This window comes from Coniophora puteana (assembly GCF_000271625.1).
Source record: "Coniophora puteana RWD-64-598 SS2 unplaced genomic scaffold CONPUscaffold_3, whole genome shotgun sequence".
Lineage (NCBI taxonomy): Eukaryota > Fungi > Basidiomycota > Agaricomycetes > Boletales > Coniophoraceae > Coniophora > Coniophora puteana.
In genome coordinates this window covers 2,138,912-2,158,225 of record NW_006913055.1, presented here as the reverse complement: position 1 = coordinate 2,158,225, position 19,314 = coordinate 2,138,912, and the positions used below count along the sequence as shown (strand labels likewise).

The 19,314-nt window shown below is 52.3% G+C and overlaps 5 protein-coding genes across 5 annotated transcripts; 3 read left to right on the top strand and 2 right to left on the bottom strand.

Annotated features, from left to right (window-relative positions):
* The first annotated feature begins 238 nt into the window (after nucleotides 1-238).
* Nucleotides 239-4,198, top strand: CONPUDRAFT_120008 (uncharacterized protein). Its single transcript, XM_007767831.1, has 4 exons — nucleotides 239-630; nucleotides 699-1,594; nucleotides 1,647-1,711; nucleotides 1,761-4,198. The coding sequence occupies exons 1-4, from the start codon at nucleotides 290-292 to the stop codon at nucleotides 4,062-4,064; spliced, it is 3,606 nt and encodes a 1,201-aa protein (XP_007766021.1). The 5' UTR covers nucleotides 239-289; the 3' UTR covers nucleotides 4,065-4,198.
* Nucleotides 4,199-4,460: 262 nt separating this feature from the next.
* CONPUDRAFT_88567 (uncharacterized protein) lies at nucleotides 4,461-7,753 on the bottom strand (the record flags this gene model as incomplete). The annotated part of the gene is made up of 13 exons (XM_007767830.1): nucleotides 4,461-4,564; nucleotides 4,617-4,748; nucleotides 4,799-4,831; nucleotides 4,881-4,974; nucleotides 5,024-5,271; nucleotides 5,335-5,446; nucleotides 5,508-5,576; nucleotides 5,646-6,128; nucleotides 6,184-6,627; nucleotides 6,695-7,011; nucleotides 7,155-7,374; nucleotides 7,425-7,617; nucleotides 7,692-7,753. The coding sequence occupies 13 exons, from the start codon at nucleotides 7,751-7,753 to the stop codon at nucleotides 4,461-4,463; spliced, it is 2,511 nt and encodes an 836-aa protein (XP_007766020.1).
* A 3,068-nt stretch (nucleotides 7,754-10,821) lies between these two features.
* On the top strand, nucleotides 10,822-12,157 carry CONPUDRAFT_142625 (aquaporin-like protein; the record flags this gene model as incomplete). The annotated part of the gene is made up of 5 exons (XM_007767829.1): nucleotides 10,822-11,008; nucleotides 11,078-11,165; nucleotides 11,222-11,580; nucleotides 11,638-11,935; nucleotides 11,991-12,157. The coding sequence occupies exons 1-5, from the start codon at nucleotides 10,850-10,852 to the stop codon at nucleotides 12,155-12,157; spliced, it is 1,071 nt and encodes a 356-aa protein (XP_007766019.1). The 5' UTR covers nucleotides 10,822-10,849.
* Nucleotides 12,158-13,915: 1,758 nt separating this feature from the next.
* On the bottom strand, nucleotides 13,916-16,879 carry CONPUDRAFT_100195 (ribosome biogenesis protein Sqt1). Its single transcript, XM_007767828.1, has 7 exons — nucleotides 16,206-16,879; nucleotides 16,079-16,151; nucleotides 15,956-16,030; nucleotides 15,525-15,904; nucleotides 14,660-15,470; nucleotides 14,412-14,601; nucleotides 13,916-14,354 (listed from the first exon to the last, which is right to left on the bottom strand). The coding sequence occupies exons 1-5, from the start codon at nucleotides 16,686-16,688 to the stop codon at nucleotides 15,234-15,236; spliced, it is 1,248 nt and encodes a 415-aa protein (XP_007766018.1). The 5' UTR covers nucleotides 16,689-16,879; the 3' UTR covers nucleotides 13,916-14,354; nucleotides 14,412-14,601; nucleotides 14,660-15,233.
* A 400-nt stretch (nucleotides 16,880-17,279) lies between these two features.
* Nucleotides 17,280-19,175, top strand: CONPUDRAFT_80674 (protein disulfide isomerase). The gene is made up of 11 exons (XM_007767315.1): nucleotides 17,280-17,429; nucleotides 17,488-17,502; nucleotides 17,561-17,573; nucleotides 17,629-17,761; nucleotides 17,812-17,887; nucleotides 17,943-18,072; nucleotides 18,124-18,172; nucleotides 18,227-18,255; nucleotides 18,314-18,526; nucleotides 18,598-18,788; nucleotides 18,882-19,175. The coding sequence occupies exons 1-11, from the start codon at nucleotides 17,302-17,304 to the stop codon at nucleotides 19,036-19,038; spliced, it is 1,134 nt and encodes a 377-aa protein (XP_007765505.1). The 5' UTR covers nucleotides 17,280-17,301; the 3' UTR covers nucleotides 19,039-19,175.
* The last annotated feature ends 139 nt before the right edge of the window (nucleotides 19,176-19,314 follow it).

Genomic DNA, 19,314 nt, shown 5'->3' with positions numbered 1-19,314 from the left:
TCAGCTGGCTTGTTACTTGAGTAAAATGGCCATGCAAAATGTCAACAATATCGGAAAGACTTGTGCGAACGTGCGCGTGAGCTTCGAGTGAGTGAAGTGCTGAAAGTAGGAAAACAAAGTAGTACTGTGAAGAAATGAATGTGCTTGGCGTGGTGCGAGTACACGTGATCGAAACGCGTCGCGACAAACAGAGGTCAATTGAAGCCTGAATGCAACCTGCAAGATTCGAGATAGGTCGAACAACGCCAACGCCCATTCTCCGTCGTTTCAGCATATCACCCTTGTCGGAATGAACTCTGTTTCAACCGAGTTTGCCACCCATCGCCCCAAGCTCCAAAGTGCCCTCGAAGATGACGAAGATCCGCTCGCCGCTTTTGAAGAAGTGGTTCAGCTCTCCACCAAGTCATCCCCAGCTCGCGTCTTCGCTCTTGAACAGACTCTCCGCGCGTTCTGCGAGGATCCTCGCTACTCGGGAGATCTGCGCTACCTTCGTCTTTGGATGGAGTACGCGCGTGAAGTCAATGCCGAGTCAGAAGCCATAATATACGAGTGGTGCATTTGGCGCAAGGTCGGCGTAGCATCGGCACTCCTCTGGGAAGCCTGGGCAGCTAGTCTCGAGGTGAGGGGTCTGTGAGTGCGGCGTCGCTTTTCCATCATCTGGCACATCCTGCCCAAGATTGACCTCTTGCATGGTCTAGGCAAGTTGAAGCAGATAAAGCTTTCCGCACCGGTATTTCTGCAAAAGCGCGTCCCGTTGAACGCCTCAAGAAACGTTATGCCGAGTTTCAAGCCCGACAATCCCCATCTTCACGCCCAACACCAAAGCCACGACGATCGTTCGCACCGAGTGGTTCTTCAGAGGTCGATGCTTTGCGGAAGAACCCATTCAAACACTTTCCAGCCTCAGCTCTTCCGCCGCCATCCAAAGGCCAAGCGTCGAAAATCAGCTCTGCATCTACCTCGGCTACTGCATCTGCATCTTCTACCACACTATCTTCTACATCTAGCGCGTCTACTGTAACTCCGTCTTCTGCCGTGAAATATGGCCACTCGCGATATGCTCCTATGCTTGCACCCCCAGTCCCGGGCCGACGGCCTGAAAAGCTTCGCTTTGATCTGTCCCTCTTATTTACTAGGGAAGGTGTTGAATACAGTACTGCAGAGGTTCGTGCTCGCTCGATGGGCCTTCTTGGCAAGAAATGGGGTCCTCCAAATCCTTCCGAGCTCCCTGCTTCCCCTGTACCGCCTTCAGGCAGTAACACCGGCGACAAGGGTGCGGGCAAAATGAAGGTCAACTTCAATGACGACGGTACACGATCGACGCAAAACATGGGTTGGATGGCTTCTGGCAAGCGCAAGAGCTTTGCTGGCACGAATGAGCCCACAGTCACGATTAATACGAAGGAAGCCCTTGCAGATGTCTTTGGGATGTACAACTCCCCAGAGCGAACTGTACGCTCTCGGATAGGCGTTGGGGGGAAGCATGCACCAGTCAAGAAGATCGAACCGATCAACCCATTATTGAAGCCCGTCACACCGTCCCACCCGACCCAAGGTTCTAATGAAAACTCAACTCCGAAAGTTGCCAATGAGGGTTTGTTATAATTTTCTCTTATGTCCTCAATGTTGTTCAAGAACATTTGTAGGTTTCACGCCGTTCAGGGACGAAAACGCTGGGTCGAAAGAGAATAGCAAGACTCCGATTGCGAAGGTAAAGCACGCGTGCAATTATCATTCTTAGCATTAAATTGGCTGTTTAGTTCAAGCCGTTCGTCGACGGACAAGGCAACCCTCCCGCCATCACTCCTGAACCTGGACGCCGAGCGCTGTCCATCAAGGATGCGAAGGGGCCTAAAGAGCCTTCACCAGCCTCGGAAACGAAGGGTACATCGTCGTTGGAAGAGGGAAACGTATTTGCACGCGTGTTTACGCCGGTGTCAACGAAGGAGCCCCTTACGCGGCCTGAAGCTGCTGCTTCTGAGGTCAGAGAACACCTCGAGAGCGTGTTCGCGCCACCAAGCAAAGATAAGGTGGATCCACCGCCATCTACGACTCCTGCGTCGGGAGCGTTCAAACCATTTGTCGACTCGGATTCGAAAACACCGTTCAAGGTCTTTAGTCGTCCTGGCGCTTCATCGGAGAATGGCGGTTTGGGTGGAAATATATTCACTCCCAAGCCGAGCGCATTTAAACCACTTCGAGACAGCAAGCGCGTGCTTACGCAGCAAGAGCCTGTCGGGGATGCGCCTCGCGCGTTCAAGCCATTCCAAGATGGCGGACTGGTCTCGTCTACACCCGCACAAGGGAAGAATATCGTCGGTCCTTCATCCGATGTCTCTTCTAGTGATGACCAGGCAGAATTCGCTGATGAAGGTGGGTTCGTGTATACGGATGCCGAGGGTCAGCCGTCATCCGTGTCAAGCGAAAGCCAGTTTGAAGATGAATACCAAGAAGTTGGCGAGGAAGCCGTGTACGACATAGGCGAGGAGGACGAGGACGAGGAAGACGATAGGCACAGGCAACCTCTGGGAGGACGATTTGGAGCCATCAATGTGATGACCCCCATCACCGAGCGAACCTTCGAGTATACGCGGAGTACGGCTGGGTTCCTGACACCGCACGGAACCGATGCCGTCGAAGCGGCGGAACAGCTTGCTGCCGAGCTGAGAGAAGACAATGAACAAGAACAGGGACAGAGATATGGCTATATGGACGAGGATGGCGAGGATGAATTCAATCCACCGAACGCATCTGCAGAGTTCTTTGAAGATCGGACGGGAACCCTCAGTCTTGGTGATACGCTTGCTCTCGTTTCATCATTTAAGCCGCCAAACCCATGCAATCCTTTCGATCCGGCCATCATGTCCAAAGTGCTCTCGCTGCTTCCTCTGGAGCAGGAATTCTACGACCTGCGTGACGAGGAAGCAGGGATGCTTGGGGACTTGCAGAGGTTTGCGGCAAAGAAAACTAAAAGAGGCGGCAGTAGCGGCCGGGGCTTCGACGATGACAGCGGCATTCTCATGAGCTTGGGCGGGAAAGCGTTCAAGGTGACCGAGAAACTTGGCGAAGGCGGCTTTGGCTCCGTGTTCGCTGCACGAGATCTTAAGCGCCCTGCAGGCGAGGACGAGGATGAAGACGACTTCGATCTCGACGATGACGATGATGAAGACTCAAAGGTCGCTCTCAAAGTGGTCAAGCCGCGGAATCTCTGGGAGTTCCATGTACTCCGGAGGATACACCGTACTGTTCCCGAAGCCATACGTCGAACGATCATTTATCCTCTTTCGTTGCACGTCTTCAGGGACGAGTCCTACCTTTCGCTGCCGCTATGCTCGCAGGGATCCCTCTTGGATATTGTTAACAGAGCTAGCTCTGCAGGCATCTCGCAACAGGGCGCGTGCCTCGACGAGTTGCTCGTGTTCTTCTTCACCATCGAGCTGCTCCGCTTCCTCGAAGGCATGCATAGTTCAGGATTCATACACGGCGACCTCAAAATTGATAACTGCCTCCTCCGACTCGAAGACATCCCTTTGGGTGATGGCCCGCTCGCGCCAATGTACGGTTCTGGTGGCGAAGGCAACTGGAGATACAAGGGCCTGGCCGTGATCGACTTCGGGCGGGCCATCGACACAGCGCTGTTCCCGCGCAGCCAACGGTTCGTCGGCGACTGGTCCACAGACGCGCGTGACTGCCGCGAGCTGCGTGACGGCCGGCCCTGGACGTACCAGACGGACTACTTTGGCCTCGCAGGTATTATCTATTGTATGCTTTTCGGCAAGTACATCGAAGACTCGGCCCTCGCTCCCACGATGGATGACGCAGGACGTGAATGCCTCAAGATCGCGACGCCGTTCAAGCGCTACTGGCAGTCGGATTTATGGACTCGTCTCTTCCATATTCTTCTGAATTCTGCCCAGGTCGGACTTGACGGTCAGCTCCCACTATGTGAAGAGCTGGCGGAGATCCGGCAGGAGATGGAAGCCTGGCTGCAAGCCAACTGTAACCGAAGCAGCAACACGCTGAGAGGTCTTTTGAAAAAGATCGAGGTTTCGCTATTTTCATGATAATGTCCCTTTCTTCTCCATTATGATAGCAACACATTTCAAAGTTCGATGTTTCTCCGTTGGTTTCCGTTCATACCAGTTTATCTCAACACTTGCCGCTCAATTGATGAGTAAACGAGGCGTACGTTGCTTTTCAGGAAAAGCTAAACAGTAGAGGGATGAAAGCAGGATCGAAACGCCCTAAATTCACATAGTGTTTATGCCAGTATATGGGTGCAACAGTACTGGCCGGCGCTCCGTGCGAGCGCCGGCCGGCTCCTTCAGGAACATACAAAAGTGGTGGCACAACATATCAACCTCGCTCCGCCCAACAGCGACAACGGCGAGGATAGACGACAAAACAACGGACGACGACGATTTGCTACAACATGAGAAGGAAAGCAGGAAAACTCAAAGTTATGCAGGGCCAACACCGCCCATTGGCGCCTGAGCAGCCTCGTAGGGGTGCGGTGGGCCACCGGTAGGGGGCATCATCATGGGGTAGGGCACAGCGTGTTGCACTGGGCGTCACGGGTTAGATAGTCCTTGAGCCGGAAAAACGAGGTTGCCTACTTTGTGGGCTCTGGTGGTAGTATGGGTGTGCATGTGCGGGAATCGGTGTGGGGGGCATGGAGGGACGAGGGCCGGCACCATTCGGTGGTGGGTAAGTACCCGGCGGAGGGGGCATATAAGCGCCTGGGGGTACTTGGGCAAAATTAGTTCTTATCCTATATAACCATATGTAAAAGCCTTACGGGCCATCTGCGGCATTGGGGATGCATACATGGCTGCAACTCGTCGGTTAGAACATAATCACCGACATGCTCTAGATCTTACGTTGTCCGTTTGGAGGGGGCATTCCGGGAGGGTAAGGCATGGCCTGCATGAAGGGCATGTATCCTGGCGGTGGGTGGCCCATACCTGGCATCATCTAGGGATAAAATTAATAATCAGACTTGAAGACGTCTTTGTTGCTTTACCTGTCCGGGGTAGCCGTAAGCGGGGTACGCGTACACGTAAGGCGGCTGCTGCTGCTGCTGCTGCTGCTGCTGCTGCTGCTGCTGCGGGGGTGGTTGCTGTTGTCGCTGATCGGCACCATCCTCGTAGCCGCCATGCTGCTGCTGAGGAGGCTGCTGAGGGGGGTTTTGTGCAGATGGCTGGTGAGGCTGCTGAGAGAGTGGCGGGAACATGTTCATATACCGCTTGCCGCTGTAAGGCCAAAGAGCAGCTGCGCGAGCATTAAAACATTAATAATTGGCATGAATAAACGGATTGGCGAGGAAGCACGCACTAATCTGGGATGCTTCCGCAACCTTGTTGTGTTTGAACGGGTTGAAATCGTCCTTCACATGTACCGGAGTCTTCTTAATGACCTTGTTGCCAAAGAACGGATTTGAGGCGACCTATGGAAGGGATCAATGTGACTTTAATCTCTTATAAGTAATATAGTTTCTTATTCCTCACGGGTTCTTTCGGCTTAGGAGAAGCACCAGCAGAAGCAGAAGCATTGCTCGGTATAGGAGACGTAGAGCCCTACGTTGTCAAGAACATCGCTAAGATTAGCACCGTTACCCGCCCAAACGCAAGAGCAATGACTCCCACCTTGGAACCCGGCCTGAAAGACGATACGTTCGGGTTCAAACGACTTCCTCCCGTCGGTGAGGTAGGTTGTGTGGTAGCGGGCGCACCGTTTGGCGCACTCGGGGTTGGAGAAACAGCCGAGGAAGTAGCCTGTCTGGACTTCGAGCCCTTGAACGGAGGTATAGCCTGAATGACCATGCTGATTCCCGCTTTCCCGTTCGATTTCCCATCTTTCACAGTAACAGGCTTTGGCGCAACAGTTGTACCTGCAGGCTGTGTCCCTTTCGCCGCAACAGTCCCTTGCTTCACGCGCGCCGCAGCAATCGCAGGGCTGGCACCCTGCGGCATGCGCGACACACTTGGTGAGGACGTGATGCCTGTGACACCGATGGAACGAGCTTGCGTAGACGCAGCATCCTGGGATGACTTTTCGCGAATCAGCTTCTGCTTCTCCTCGTCTTTGGCAAGAATAGAAACGAGATCCTCGGGAATTGGTTTGTTTAGCTGGAGATAGGCAATTAGTCCTACCTGAATTCAATGGTACATTGAAGTGACTGACCTTGAAAGTTTGGCTGAACTTGAGCAATTCCGCCTTGCGTTTGTCCATTTCGCTCTTGACCAGTGCTTGCTTCTTCTGAGTCAAGCGTTGGCGCTCGTTTGTCACGAAATCGCGGAACGCAGGTACAGGGTCCGCATGAGGCTTGTTCGAGCTCGATGTCGACGGTGCAGGCGAAGGACTCTTCGCCCCTGCATCTTTCTGCGCCACCGGCGCACCATCCGGGCCGTTGACCGACACTTTTGGGATTTCTGCCGTGGGGGCCGCAACGCCTGCAGATGCAGGCGCAACAGCACCAGTGCTCTGCTGCTTGCGTGCACCAGGCGGGACGTACGCATTCTGACCACGAACCACGGCACCGTACTTGTCCTCCTCGTTGACGCCACTGTCATCCGCAGCAGCGTTCATCGTACGTTCCTCAAGTATGTGCGGATTGTTAACCGTGCCCTATTCACGCATGGTTCGTGTTCAATCCAAGGAGTTCCAACATCTCAAGCAGAAATTGGTCGCGCACCGACATAATCTCCGTGGCCAGCCGTTGCGCATTGCGTTCCCGCTCCTTGTACCCAGCCGCACTCCGATCCAATTTTGTCGTGTACATGTCCTCGTCAAAGGTTGTCGTGACACCGAACATACTCTCATTCGCTGCAAACTGGTCCCACGGTACACGAGAGTTAGCGCCGGCGCCAAAAGTGAGCTCGTCTCCAATTCCACTATCGGCGCCGTCAGCAGACACAGAACCGGAAGCGTCAACTACTGGACGCCACGCCTGGAGATCGCGTTCGCGGTTCAATTTCGCGTTGGCGCTGATATCCGCATCCGTCCGGAAAGCTATCGCACAGAACAGGTCAGAAACATAGTTCTCATCAGCATCATCCTGCCACAGCTTGTGCATCGATCTGCACTGGAATCTTTGTTCTCCGCTGGCAATGGACTTCGGGCGATGCAAGAAATGGATAAACAGCTGTACTTACAATCGCCATTAGTGGGAGGCTTAGCGTCAGCGGGGCCGGATTGCCAAGTGTCGAAGTTAGTGGCGGCAACGAAAAGCGAGTCACGTAGAGGCGCCCCAGCCAACGAGATTTCCTTCGCGTCGCGGAGAGTGACACCAGGAGTATCACCCTCGCCGGCGGCAGAGCCGATCACGCCTTCATAACGTTGACCGGACTTTGTAGACAGTGTGATCGTTGTGCCCTAAGGCGGCGATCGGCGAAAGTAACCTGATGAGGGTGAAGGAAACGCACTGTAAGACCTGCGAGCGCTTGCAGGACACGGTCGTTGGCAGCGCCGGCGGGAGGGCGGGCGCCATTGGCCGGGGCAAGGGGCGGGAAGGCGCCTTGGTTGGCAGGGGTGGATGCATTGGACAAACGAGCGTTACTGTTTACAGGAGAGAAGGTAGGGGAAGCGCGAGCACCAGATCCCCAGGCGGGAGGACGGCTGGATGACAAGGGTCAGATTGAGTTGCATGGTCACGATGTAATTATGAACGAAAAATATGTGACGAGACGTACCGAGCAGCAGGCTCGGCCATACCCTTCCTGGGTGCCTTCTGTTGACGAGCAGAGGCAGACATAGCTGACGGTCAGAGTGATAGAGAGGGGAGAACAGAGAACAGAGGAAAAGAAAGAAACGAGAAGGTGAGACTGTAGAAAGAAAGGAGAAATGGAGAGATAGCGACAAGCAAGACGCGACTTTGGACAGCCGCCAAGTTATAGCTGGCAATTGCAAGGGGCAGCGTGTAAAAAGTAAAGCGCTGCTGAATGAAAAGGAGAAGGAGAAGAAGATCAAGCCTGGCTAGGCTGGTGGACGCGGGGGGAAAGACGAGCAGCTGGCGACTCGGACAACGGACTCGAAACCCTCAGGCTCTCGTCTCAATAACTTGCTACAACTCTCCTCCACCGCGGGAACATAGCACCGCTTCGCAAGGACCCCGACATCACCTTCTCTCTCTCATTTTCTCTCCCTTCACTTGGTCCAGACCAGACACACGTCTGTGGTTTCTGTATCCGCGCAGTGCGGCTGGCTCATCTTTTTCCTAGGCCATCCCACGTCATTAATCGTTCTAATGATTCGTTCGCGGAGGATAGTCTTTGCGAAGCATCCGGACTTCAAATTTGGATCCTTTATTCTCGGGGTCCCGCCGCGTGTCGTGCAGCTGACACTCTTTCCCTACCCTGTGCGTGCTCCGTCGATCAAACAACGAATCTCGCCACAACTCAATAATGTCCAAAGCGGCTACTTTCATGCTCGTCTTCATGTTCTTTGGGGCGTTCAGTTCAGCTTAGCACCAAGCGTGCACCAAACAGTCACGATCGTGACCGAGGACTAGTTTCCTTCTGTCTCTGTTCTCGAACGGATGCATTTCGCCGTCACCTATGACAACTGCTCGTCCATATAAGTCATTACCACACCTTCGACGTTGCTGCGCACCGGCCGTTCTCACCGCCGAATGTTCTACTCCGTGAGCTAGCTTGCGCTAAACGATTCTGACAGGTTCGTCAGTCGCCAACGTATTCTCATTCTCAAGCCGAGCCAATGTTTTCAGTGAAAGTACATACAGTGAACCTGCTCAACAGGTCCCTTTAATATTAGAGGCAAAATCTCGTAGTGCCCTTAGGATCATGGCCGCAAACCCGATGGACTTTTCGAAACTAGGCTCAACTGAGTTACAACTTCCAGCCGGCGGTGTTTGACTCTAAAAAATAACCTAAGCTTACCATGACTTGCATGATGTCAGCGAGGTTGTGCATATGAGGGGCGAAAGGATATTCAGCGGACAATAAAGCACGTCACTGAACCACAATTCTTCATGGAGGGTCCCAGCTGCAGTCAGATATTTTGTGGACAATCACGCGTATGTTTTGTTTGTTCAAAACCGCATTATATGCCATGCTACCTGGTCTTGGTAGCGGTTTACAGAAGAGATTTAGTTTAAACTGCAATGTACTAATCTCTCTTTCGACTGACTTTACCTTAAGTTCTATCGCCATCCAGCTCAGATGATGATGATCACAGTCCTCCGATAAGGATGAGTACAACCGAAGCGTACGCACGCCGGTAGGCTAGCGGCTGAGCTTAGTCTACGGCATGCGAAATACAACAGCGAAACTCGGTTGAAATCGGTCTAGCTTGTCAAATAATATGAGCTAGTGCAGACCACTGTAGGCCTAATCGCGTGGAGTGTTCAGGCCGGATCAAAGACTCCTCTTCTAAAGGTCGACTCTATAATGGATACCCAATTTACCTAGTCGTCCAACATCATGCCGGGGTTCTAGCAGTGGCTGCTTAGCATTGTCAAACTTCTCAGTGGGTGTGCTCTGTGAAGGCAATTTGTTCTACCCCTAGGTGGACTTAGGAACAAGTTTCCAACAGAACATAGGCATAGCCGACTGTTGACGCCTGTCACGATCTTGAGGATACCAGGACGGCTGCACAGGTCGTTACGCGCGTTATGAACAAGGGAATCATGACAAAATTGTGACACGAACCTTCCGGCGGCGAGTGGTACTAGTAATTAAGTAGATCATCCTTCGGCAAAGCGCGAATCACAGTTTACCGGTACCGCTGGCATCAGGATTAAACGTTATTCGATTCTCGTATTGCAACGCTCAACAACCTACGGCTCCTCTGTGCACGGTTCCTCAAATTTCTATGAGAAAACATGCTCCAGCGTCTGTGAATAAGGGTCGCTGGTCGTTGTGAAACATTCTGGAACATCATCTCCGGACTCCATCATGGGCTCGTTCGACGTGAAGTTACTCCATAACCAAGATCTTCCGAATTTCACAGTCGCGGGTTGATTGACCTGAAGAGCGGACTGCGATGTCACTACTGGATCTAGGTCTGATTGTCAGGAATGTAGAAATCAAGGGCCGTTGGTCGGCCCCTTGCTTGTTCCTTGTCAATCCTTTGCTCTCCGTTCTTGGGCCAGACTTTGGGCGTTAGGAACAATGTCAATCTTCGCTGAGATTTTGCTTCCTATTGTGCATCATGGTGGCTTGGAGGCAACTCACGTGGATGAGGAGCGCAGCATCCATCCACCAATGCTATCCTCGTAGAATGGACCTTCCCCTACGGAACCAGCCCCTTCCCTCCGCTCCGCCGGCAGGTAACTTACCAAAAAAGCTTGTTTCTTCTATTGACCGATCAGCTGTCTTCGGGAACAGTGTCGTTACTACCTTCCTTGGCGTTTGTGTCAGGACAACAGGCACCATACGAGCCCATGTGAGCATCAGCACTTTGCTCTCCGCCGTCAAGATTTTCAAGGCTTGTTCTGTCTTCAACATCCATGGTGAGCCAGACACGACCTACACCATCTGCATGGCATTCGAACTAGTTCAGTGCGACACCAAGACGGGACAGAGACGAACAAGCCGAGACACATGCGAGACGCGGGGTGTTTGACTTCAATGGAGAGCGGATGCACTAGAGCCGGCGTCAATATGTCGCATCCCTGCAGGAGGACAAAGAACGCCAGTGCGCTCAGGTGCACTCACTGCTGACACTGACAGTGCCATCATATCGTCTCTGGCCATCGATCACGCTTCGGACCTTTCCAGCCTCTCCACTTCCCCACATGCATTCAAATAGTCTCCGTTTCGTGTGGGCTTTGTGCACCCACTTCCCTCTCTTTCTCTCCCCACATTCAAGCAGAGAACGAGACTGAGCCATGAGCCAAGATCGCGAATCCGGTGCTTCCTCAGGGATGCCTGTCAACTTCCCCGTCGTGCGTCTGAGTGACATCAGCCCTCGGCCCGTGTTCATGCAGAAATGGGAGCGCCTTCGCCACCGCGAGGCACACTGGTTCTCGCAGATGGTCGCTGAATTTGTGGGTGCTCAAGTGCACTTTATCTTCGATGGTAGTGACTCACGCTTTCCTGCCTCGGGGGTTGACCAGATTGCCGTGTTCGTCTACGTTTACTGTGGGGTGGGTGCGAATGTGGCCTTCATTGTAGGGACGGTTCTTGGACAGCCTGGCCTTGGCTGTATGTGCTTTTCACACCTTTGTACCATTGGAGTCTAATTGCGCTTGGATGCGCAGCTCTTTTCAATGTCGGCTTTGCATACGCTATGGGCATTACACTCGCCGTTACGTTGTGCTTTGCAACTTCAGGCGGACACTTTAACCCTTCTGTCACCATCTCCATGATCATCTTCAAGAAATTCCCTGCCATCCGTGGCCTCCGATACATCTTCGCACAGATCTTGGGTGCATACGTCGCCTGCTTCTTTGTTTACGTTCAATGGGGGACGTTCATTACCGATTGCATTGAGGTCCTCAAGCTGAAGGGCGAATATGACACTGTTATGTTCACGTCATCGGGTCCTGCTGGTGCTTTCGCGCTCTACGGGACTCCCGGCGGCAGCCTCGGGCGCATGTTTCTGAACGAGTTCGTCAATGTGAAAAACTTCAGTGTCTATGCCTCATCGATTTTCTGACTCAAGTACCCTGACCAGAGCTTCATCATTGCCCTGGCGATCTGGGGTGCACTCGACCCGACGAACCACATGATCCCGCCCGCTGCTGGCCCATGGCTTATCGGCCTCGTGTACGCAACCGTCATCTGGGGCTTCTCGCCTGCTACACTCGCTGCCAACACAGCTCGTGACCTTGGCGGGCGCTTCATGGCCATGACGATCTGGGGTACGGAGGCCGCTGGAGGCCGCTATGCTGCGATTGCCGCTCTCACAAACATCCCTGCGACCGTTTTCGCCGCCTTTGTCTATGAGATGTTCTTGGGCTCGCATACTCGCAGTAAGTCGTTTCGATCTCAATGCATTTGCATTAAACTCTAATCAATGTGCCTCAGTCCTTACACCCTCTGCCTACCATTTCTATGCGGCGTATAAGAAGTACCACGACGACAATGGGATCAAGATCCCCGGTTTTGGCGAGGACGACGAGCACGCCAATGTTACCATTGGACGCACCAGCTCTTACGAGAAGGCGCAGGATGAACAAATATCTCGCGTTTAATTCCCTCGCTCCCCTCCGGCTCAAACACTCTGGTCGCAATTTCAGGGTTCTGTAAGGTTCATCACAAAATCATACCCTTACGTGGAGCTCTCGGTAAATTGCATCCCTCGCGAGTCCGTCCTCTGTTTACGATGCCTTTCAAACATCAAACGTCACCACCGCGCTGTGAAAGTATATCTACTACTGTACTCATAGTGATGTTTACTCAGGTTCTGTTAATGAATTGTCTGCTTCTGAATTCAAAAGCACCTTCATCACTCTTCTGACTGATGCCCCCGCCGTCACAGGGAAAGAAGCATGAATCAGAGTCTTGTCGGTAAGGCCTCGACTATCTTATTCATTCATTGAGTTGTTGCAAAGTTGCAGCTATCGAGAAAGAACGCCTAAAGAACACCTAAAGAACGCCTTCAAGTCCCGGTGATGATGACGAATACACTAATCTCGAAGCCGCATTTTTCTATGCGCATGCCACATCTCGCGATTGACAAACAGACTCTTCGTTACCACCGACGTGATTGCGAAGAGTAAGAGAGTATTTTTGCAAGCTCAAAATTCCTCAGGGCAGCTCCACAAAAGTTGAACTGAATTGAAACCCGGCAACTTTCCTAAGTACAAATATATACCACGGTCTTGGTAATGCAAGGTCGACCAACTATGGCTCTGGCTGATGGTTTTCAGATTGAAATAGAGTGACGCAACAATGATAGATGTCTCCACACTCTGTCAGTACCGCAAGTACACACGACGGCCTTCAAAGGTGTACTTGATCATCCACCTTGTTAGACAAAACCAAAATCCGTATACTACCTATCGCGTCGTGTGATAATTTCGTTGATAGAGTAGGTTTTGCCCAGACTTACTCACAGGAGGCTACTAGATGAAGGGGTCCTCGCTGTGCAACCATACTCGCCCACACCAACGATGCCCTACGAAAATGTCCTACGAGTTGGCCTGCGTATTGTGGATGAAAAGCAGAGTCTCTCGTCTGGGATCTTGTCCTACATAATCATGTCCATATGGACCAACCGGTCAGAACGACTTGCGCGCAGGCTGACTTGACCGTCAGGAACAACCTGGAACAACTCATTCATTATCTGATGTCAAGGCTAGACGTCATTTGTGTATAGCCTTGTACAGCTGGCGGCTGACGAGGCCTGAGCATAGTTCACGAGGTGAAGGAGCGATTGACAAGGACGTATGTAACTCTGTCCAACCAATCTCATCTGATCTCGGTTCCTCGGCTTGCGCTCACCATCAAAGTTGAGGTTCTATTAGCTTTGTGGCTGTGAAAAAAGGGTGGTAAGGTGTCACCATTTCAGCCAGGACAGCAATCGCAGAGAGGCTTGGAGAAAGCCTAATCTCAGTCAGACACAAGTAGCTGCCATGTAATGATACGTTGTAGGACAGATGCTACAAGCCCGCAAAACGTCGCTCGGGCGCTCTCGAGCCCCAGTTTCATTCATAATTGTGCATGACGAAAATTTGATGGCCCGGAGAAGAAAAGATAGGCTGTGACGGGACACGTCATTGTGTAGAGACGCGTGCCAGCAGGCTAGTTACTGTAGTGATGTCATGCTACATACTTTCCATACTGCGCACAGGTTTTCAATGTCGTGTTCATGTACACAATATATCCGTTCGCCAGATATTGCTTTCGAGGTACGTGTCTTTCCATCCCTTTGGTATTGAGGTAGGTCCCCGCGGGTCTCCTTGTCGTTCGGCGATGCCAGCTCACGACTGTATACAACGAATTAGCGCCAAGATGAACTCTTCAGAATGAGAGGTTGACGATGATCCACACATGCGTCTCACAACCTGTGCAAAACAGCACGGAGCACCCTGTCGAGCTGGCGACTTGTGGCGAAGTGATGGGCCAGTAGTTTCTTGCCAACGGCCATTCGCTCCTCGAATTCGCTACCGGGGAACTCATTCGTGAAACAACCGCATGGACCGGACATCAATGGCGGTGAAGTACGCCCGGTTGAATGGTTGTGGATGATCGCGACAGCGAAGAGCGCGAACGAGCCTGGGGTATAAAAGCCCTGCTGTGGTGACTATGCCAGCATACAGTTCTTCTTATCGAACAAATTCGCCATCTTCTACCTTTTTTATTCACGATGAAGTCTGCCTTCGCTGTTGCCATTGCTGCTGCCCTCGCCAGTCAGGCTGCTGCTTTCACGATTAACTTCAAGAACAACTGTGGCTACAGTGAGTATTATGTGAAGTTTAAAACGTTAGGGAAAAGATGACTGACACTCGACTGTAGCTGTCTGGCCCGCCGTCGGCAAGGCCCCCAACGGCCAGCCCGACCCTTCGGTCGCTTTCGGTACTACCCTCGGTGCCGGCGCTTCTGCCAGCTTCGGCGTCGATGACCAGGCCCTCGGCATCCGCGCTTGGGGCCGTACCGGATGCGACTCCAACGGCGCTAACTGCCAGACTGGTAACTGCAATGGCGGTACGTCGATCAGCATCTATACCGTGAAAGAAATGTCAGGGACTAACTTGTCAACTCTTAGGCATGGTCTGCACTGACGCTGGTATCACTGCTGGTGTCATCCTCTCCGAGTACGGTTACGCCAACTTCGGCGCCCAGTACGGTGGTGAGCGCACGTCGTGGGACCTCTCCCACGTCAGCGCGTCGATCAACATCGACACGTCGCTCTCCTCCAGCGATGGCCAAACCGTCACCTGCACGAACGCCAGCTGCCCCTCTGACCAGGCCTACGACTCGTCCACCGACTATGCCGCTGACCGCAACTCCCCCCTCGGCCAGACTTTCACCCACACTTTCTGCCCTTAAATTATCAGCATGGGTTTCACGAACTTACCTTATGTAAATGGGACATAAATTATTGGTAGTCTTACGTGTATATTGCTGTAAAGACTAGTCGCTGCATTATTGGTCGATATTGTCAATAGACTCACCAACACTCCGAACAGTTTGTCGGACGAAACATTGGCAGTGGCCAAGATCATTGACGAAAGCAGCTTTTAATCTGAGAGCATACAGCAAATTTCAAGGTGGAACAATAATGATAACACGCCAACACTACATCACCGAATGAAGGAAAACAGTCTACTGTTCTTCCTTTTCCGTCGTGTAGACCAAGCACAAACCATCATCACCGGCACTGACGACGACCTCACCCCGAAGACCAAGACTGGCTCCCAGGACTGGTCCGTGGTGACCAGAGTGTTCCTTCAACAGTGTGCCCGTCCGGCCGTCCCAAGTGCGCAGCGTTCTGTCAGCCGACCCAGATATGATAAGGTGGCTTTTCGGCGCTGGAACGGTAAGGAGAGTGGTGACCGCATCCTGAGATGAGATGTTAATATACGCGATAGCAGAAGTCAGATATGGTTGTGATACCTGATGCTGTAATGTCGCTCTTTGGCGCATGGTCGACAAATCCCATATGCACGCCTTACCATCCGTCCCGCCAGTGACGACGACCCCAGGACCGCTATCGTTGCCAGAAAGGTTCACAAATTGGATAGACTCGACACTGTCTCCTTCGGCATGGCCACCCAGAGCACCGACGATCTCGCCTTTTGTCAAGTTGATGATACGAACGCTGCCATCGTGGCCACCAACCACGGCAAGGGTTGACGAAGGATTCACTGCAAGCGAAGTGATGCCGCCCGTATCGAATCGCGCATCTTGTGGGCTGAGCTTGAAGACGGCGGTAGGTGATCTTGGGTCCCACATAATCAACGATCCGTCCGCACAAGCCGTGACCACTCGCTTTCCTGTCAGATACGTTAGAATACGGGTAATTACTTGCTTGCAACGCCACGCACCGTCTGGAGTGAACTCGCCGCACTGCACTGGTCCAGTATGCCCAGCGAACACCTGCATAGTGTTTCCTGACGGCACTGGCATCATGTAAGTAAACGCGGAGATGAATGCAAGTGGTCACCTACATTGCCACAGCCAAACCATGCTATCATTCGATCCTGCAAGTAGTACATTACCTCGAGGATGCCACCGTAGCCACTATAAGGAAGCTTGAGCCTCATGAGCGGGGAAAGAGTAAGGGGTCATTCTTACTATAACTTCGTCAGGTCCCTGTAGCTCGGTCAAAAACTCCCAAGTCCTGAAATTCTCTGTCCCGACTCGTCTCCACACCCTGACCTTCCCGTCCATGCCACCAGTCGCGACCATTTGCCCGTCTGCGCTGAACGCAGCGCTGCTGACACTATCCGAGTGGCCCGTGAGCTTCACGATGACTTCGCCGTCTGTAATATCCCAAATGTATCCCAGATCATCCTCTCCGCCGGAGACAGCGAGAGGCTCTGTTGGATGGCAAGCCACGACGAATACCGACCCATCATGGCCTTCGAAGTGTTGTTCTGAAGTGTCGGTAACATCGGCATCGTCGTGAGATGGTAGTTCAGCGACATCATCGGCTTCATCGTCTTCGTCCATCGGATGATCTTCGCCGTCTTCCACCTCCTGCAAGACCTCTCCATCGTCGATAAATACTTCCTCTTCGTCAACGTACTCGCTTTCATCGACGTGATCAGTGGCCATTGTGAGTGCTGGGGGTTTTCACTTAGAATCGAAGGAAGTTGAAGGTACTGTCGGGATGGCGCCGAGCTTTTATAGATAATCGCGTGCTGAGCGATCGGCAGCTGACCAATGTTCTATACTAGCTTGCTAAGACAGCGCGAGTATCGAGTCAGTGAAGCGGGACCGGAGCCGTTCGTGGTTGTATAAGGCAGAAGATGGGAGGGCGATGCTCTGAAGAATATTTGATTATCGAAGTACAAGCTTGACGCTTAAGTGCTTGCGAATTCATCTTCACGTGGGCCGACGCGTCGTAACGCTAGCGGCTCAGATGCGCACACACCTGAGGCCTTGAGGGGGACCTGTAGACGACGGTGCCGAGGCTCCGCGACACTTGGCTACCCAGCTAGTTTACCTCTCAGTAGCTTACCAGTATCAAAGACGATTTACGTTGCTTGGATGAGGGAAAAGGGCAGAGGCCGCGTTGTTCTGCGACGAGCTACAACAAGTTTCTTGAAAGCGTTTCGGCCAACGCTCGGCTTACTAAGCGCAACTGAAGGCCTCCGGCGGCAGTACAAAGCCTATCCAAGTTGCTCACTCCACGTCAGTCCGAAACTTACCTGTCTCTTACACCACCATGAGACTCTCATTTTCCTTATTTTTGGCTGGCCTGTTTGCCGGTGCAAGTGCCTCAAACGTTCTTGACCTTGTCCCTGATAATTTCGATGGTGTTATTGGCCAGGGCAAACCTGGTTTGGTCGAGTTGTAAGTGTTTAAGCATACTCTACTCTCTTAAGCAGTGTTAATCGAATTTCCATTGCAGCTTCGCGCCGTGGTGGCAAGTAAATTGTGCTTGACCCGTAGGTCTTGTAAGCTAATGTCCTGCGAACGTCCAGTGGTCATTGCAAGGTATGCAGTTCGTTCAGAGTCGACATTTCTTAGTCAGATATTTAACAAGCTTCAGAACCTTGCACCAATCTATGAACAAGTTGCGGACGCGTTCGCTCATGCCAAGAACAAGGTGGTTGTCGCGAAGGTAGATGCCGATGGTGCTGGCCGCCCTCTTGGCCAAAAGTACGGTGTTACCGGGTATCCCAGTGCGTTTATATGGCTACTTCACACATCCCATGTGCTTACTGCGCAATAGCTCTGAAGTGGTTCGATGGTGAGGGTAACGCTGAGCCGTATGAAGGTGGACGCGACTTGGACTCTATTGTTACCTTGTAAGTGTTGGTACCAACGTAGCTCTTTAAACGCCCGTTGCTTAACAGGTCACAGCATTTCGAAGAATGCTGGTGTCAAGTCCAATATCAAACCCCCTCCGCCTCCGGAGACTCTCATCCTTGACCACCAAAACTTTGATGAAGTTGCCCTGGACCAGACCAAAGATGTGTTGGTCACTTTCACTGTAGGTGCATGTCTCTTCGTTTCCAGTCAAGCCTAACTTATACGTCACAAGGCTCCCTGGTGTGGACATTGTAAGAACTTGAAACCCGTCTACGAGCAAGGTACAACGCGTCAGGATCCTCATTTTTTACTATTGCTAAAGTTCAGTGTTTTAGTTGCGAAGGACTTCAAGGCCGAGACTAACGTGTGTTAGCTGAGACTTGCTCCTGCTTCGAAGACTGACCATGCTGTGTATGAGCTAGTGTGTCGTCGCTAACATGGACGCCGACGCCCAAGACAATAAGGAGATCGCTGCTCGCTACGGAGTTGCTTCCTATCCGACCATCAAGTTCTTCCCCCGCGGCTCTCACGAAGTGGTCGACTACGATGGTGGTCGCTCCGAGCAGGACTTCGTTGACTTCTTGAATGAGCACTGCAACACCCACCGTGCTGTTGGTGGTGGTTTCAACGACGACGTACGAGACTTTTCCTTAGTGCTTGAGCCGATACTCACGGGTTCTGAACATCTATTTATTCCCAACTTTAGGCCGGCCGCGTCCCGGAGCTTGACACCCTTGCCCAGAAGTTCCTGGCCGCTTCTGCTGATGCTCGCGACGCCATTGTTAAGGAAACCTCTGATATTGTCACCACCTTAGGTGCGGCTGCGAAGCATTACGTTCGTGTGATGGAGAAAGTCTCGGCAGACGGCGAGGCCTACATCGAGAAGGAGACCTCTCGGTAAGTCAACAAGCTTTGGAGACCGCTCTCCACGGGTTTGGGAATCGCGTCCAATGACGCCACGGACCATTTTCGCTAACACGTTCCATTCAGGTTGACCTCCATCCTGACCAAGCGCAACATGTCGCCCTCGAAACTCGATGAGATCAAGATCAAAGCAAACATTCTGAGCGCATTTGTCGCGAAGAAACTCGAGGAGGCGGAAGAGAAAGTTGAGAACCTGTTTGGAAAGGTCCATGAGGAGCTTTGAGCATCGATATGACACAATCACGTCGGACACGAGGCTATTAGCCTCGAGGCAGAAACTCTCCTGATGTATTAGAGAAGCCTCGGATCTTTTCCCTTGCTTTGATTTATACACCCTTTATTGCCACAACAAATAATTCCTTCTTGCCGATGTGACGTCTGCCAGCAAGTGCTTACATAGGACGCGACCGCTTCTTCCTTTCCTTAACCACACGTCCCCGAGGGCTGCGTTGGAGGACACCACTGAAGGAAATCTTGCATCCGGGGAAGCTCGGATATT

What these genes read in the sequence shown, in the direction of transcription:
- CONPUDRAFT_120008 (XM_007767831.1), top strand. Translation starts at nt 290, where the DNA reads ATGAACTCTGTTTCAACCGAGTTTGCCACCCATCGCCCCAAGCTCCAA. An exon ending in TCCGAAAGTTGCCAATGAGG is followed by an intron (nt 1,595 to 1,646) that starts GTTTGTTATAAT and finishes GAACATTTGTAG; the next exon opens with GTTTCACGCCGTTCAGGGAC. An exon ending in GCAAGACTCCGATTGCGAAG is followed by an intron (nt 1,712 to 1,760) that starts GTAAAGCACGCG and finishes TTGGCTGTTTAG; the next exon opens with TTCAAGCCGTTCGTCGACGG.
- CONPUDRAFT_100195 (XM_007767828.1), bottom strand. Translation starts at nt 16,688, where the DNA reads ATGGCCACTGATCACGTCGATGAAAGCGAGTACGTTGACGAAGAGGAA. An exon ending in CGGCGAGTTCACTCCAGACG is followed by an intron (nt 15,905 to 15,955) that starts GTGCGTGGCGTT and finishes CGTATCTGACAG; the next exon opens with GAAAGCGAGTGGTCACGGCT. An exon ending in GAGCGACATTACAGCATCAG is followed by an intron (nt 15,471 to 15,524) that starts GTATCACAACCA and finishes ATCTCATCTCAG; the next exon opens with GATGCGGTCACCACTCTCCT.
- CONPUDRAFT_80674 (XM_007767315.1), top strand. Translation starts at nt 17,302, where the DNA reads ATGAGACTCTCATTTTCCTTATTTTTGGCTGGCCTGTTTGCCGGTGCA. An exon ending in CGGTGTTACCGGGTATCCCA is followed by an intron (nt 17,762 to 17,811) that starts GTGCGTTTATAT and finishes ACTGCGCAATAG; the next exon opens with CTCTGAAGTGGTTCGATGGT. An exon ending in GTGGTGGTTTCAACGACGAC is followed by an intron (nt 18,527 to 18,597) that starts GTACGAGACTTT and finishes TCCCAACTTTAG; the next exon opens with GCCGGCCGCGTCCCGGAGCT.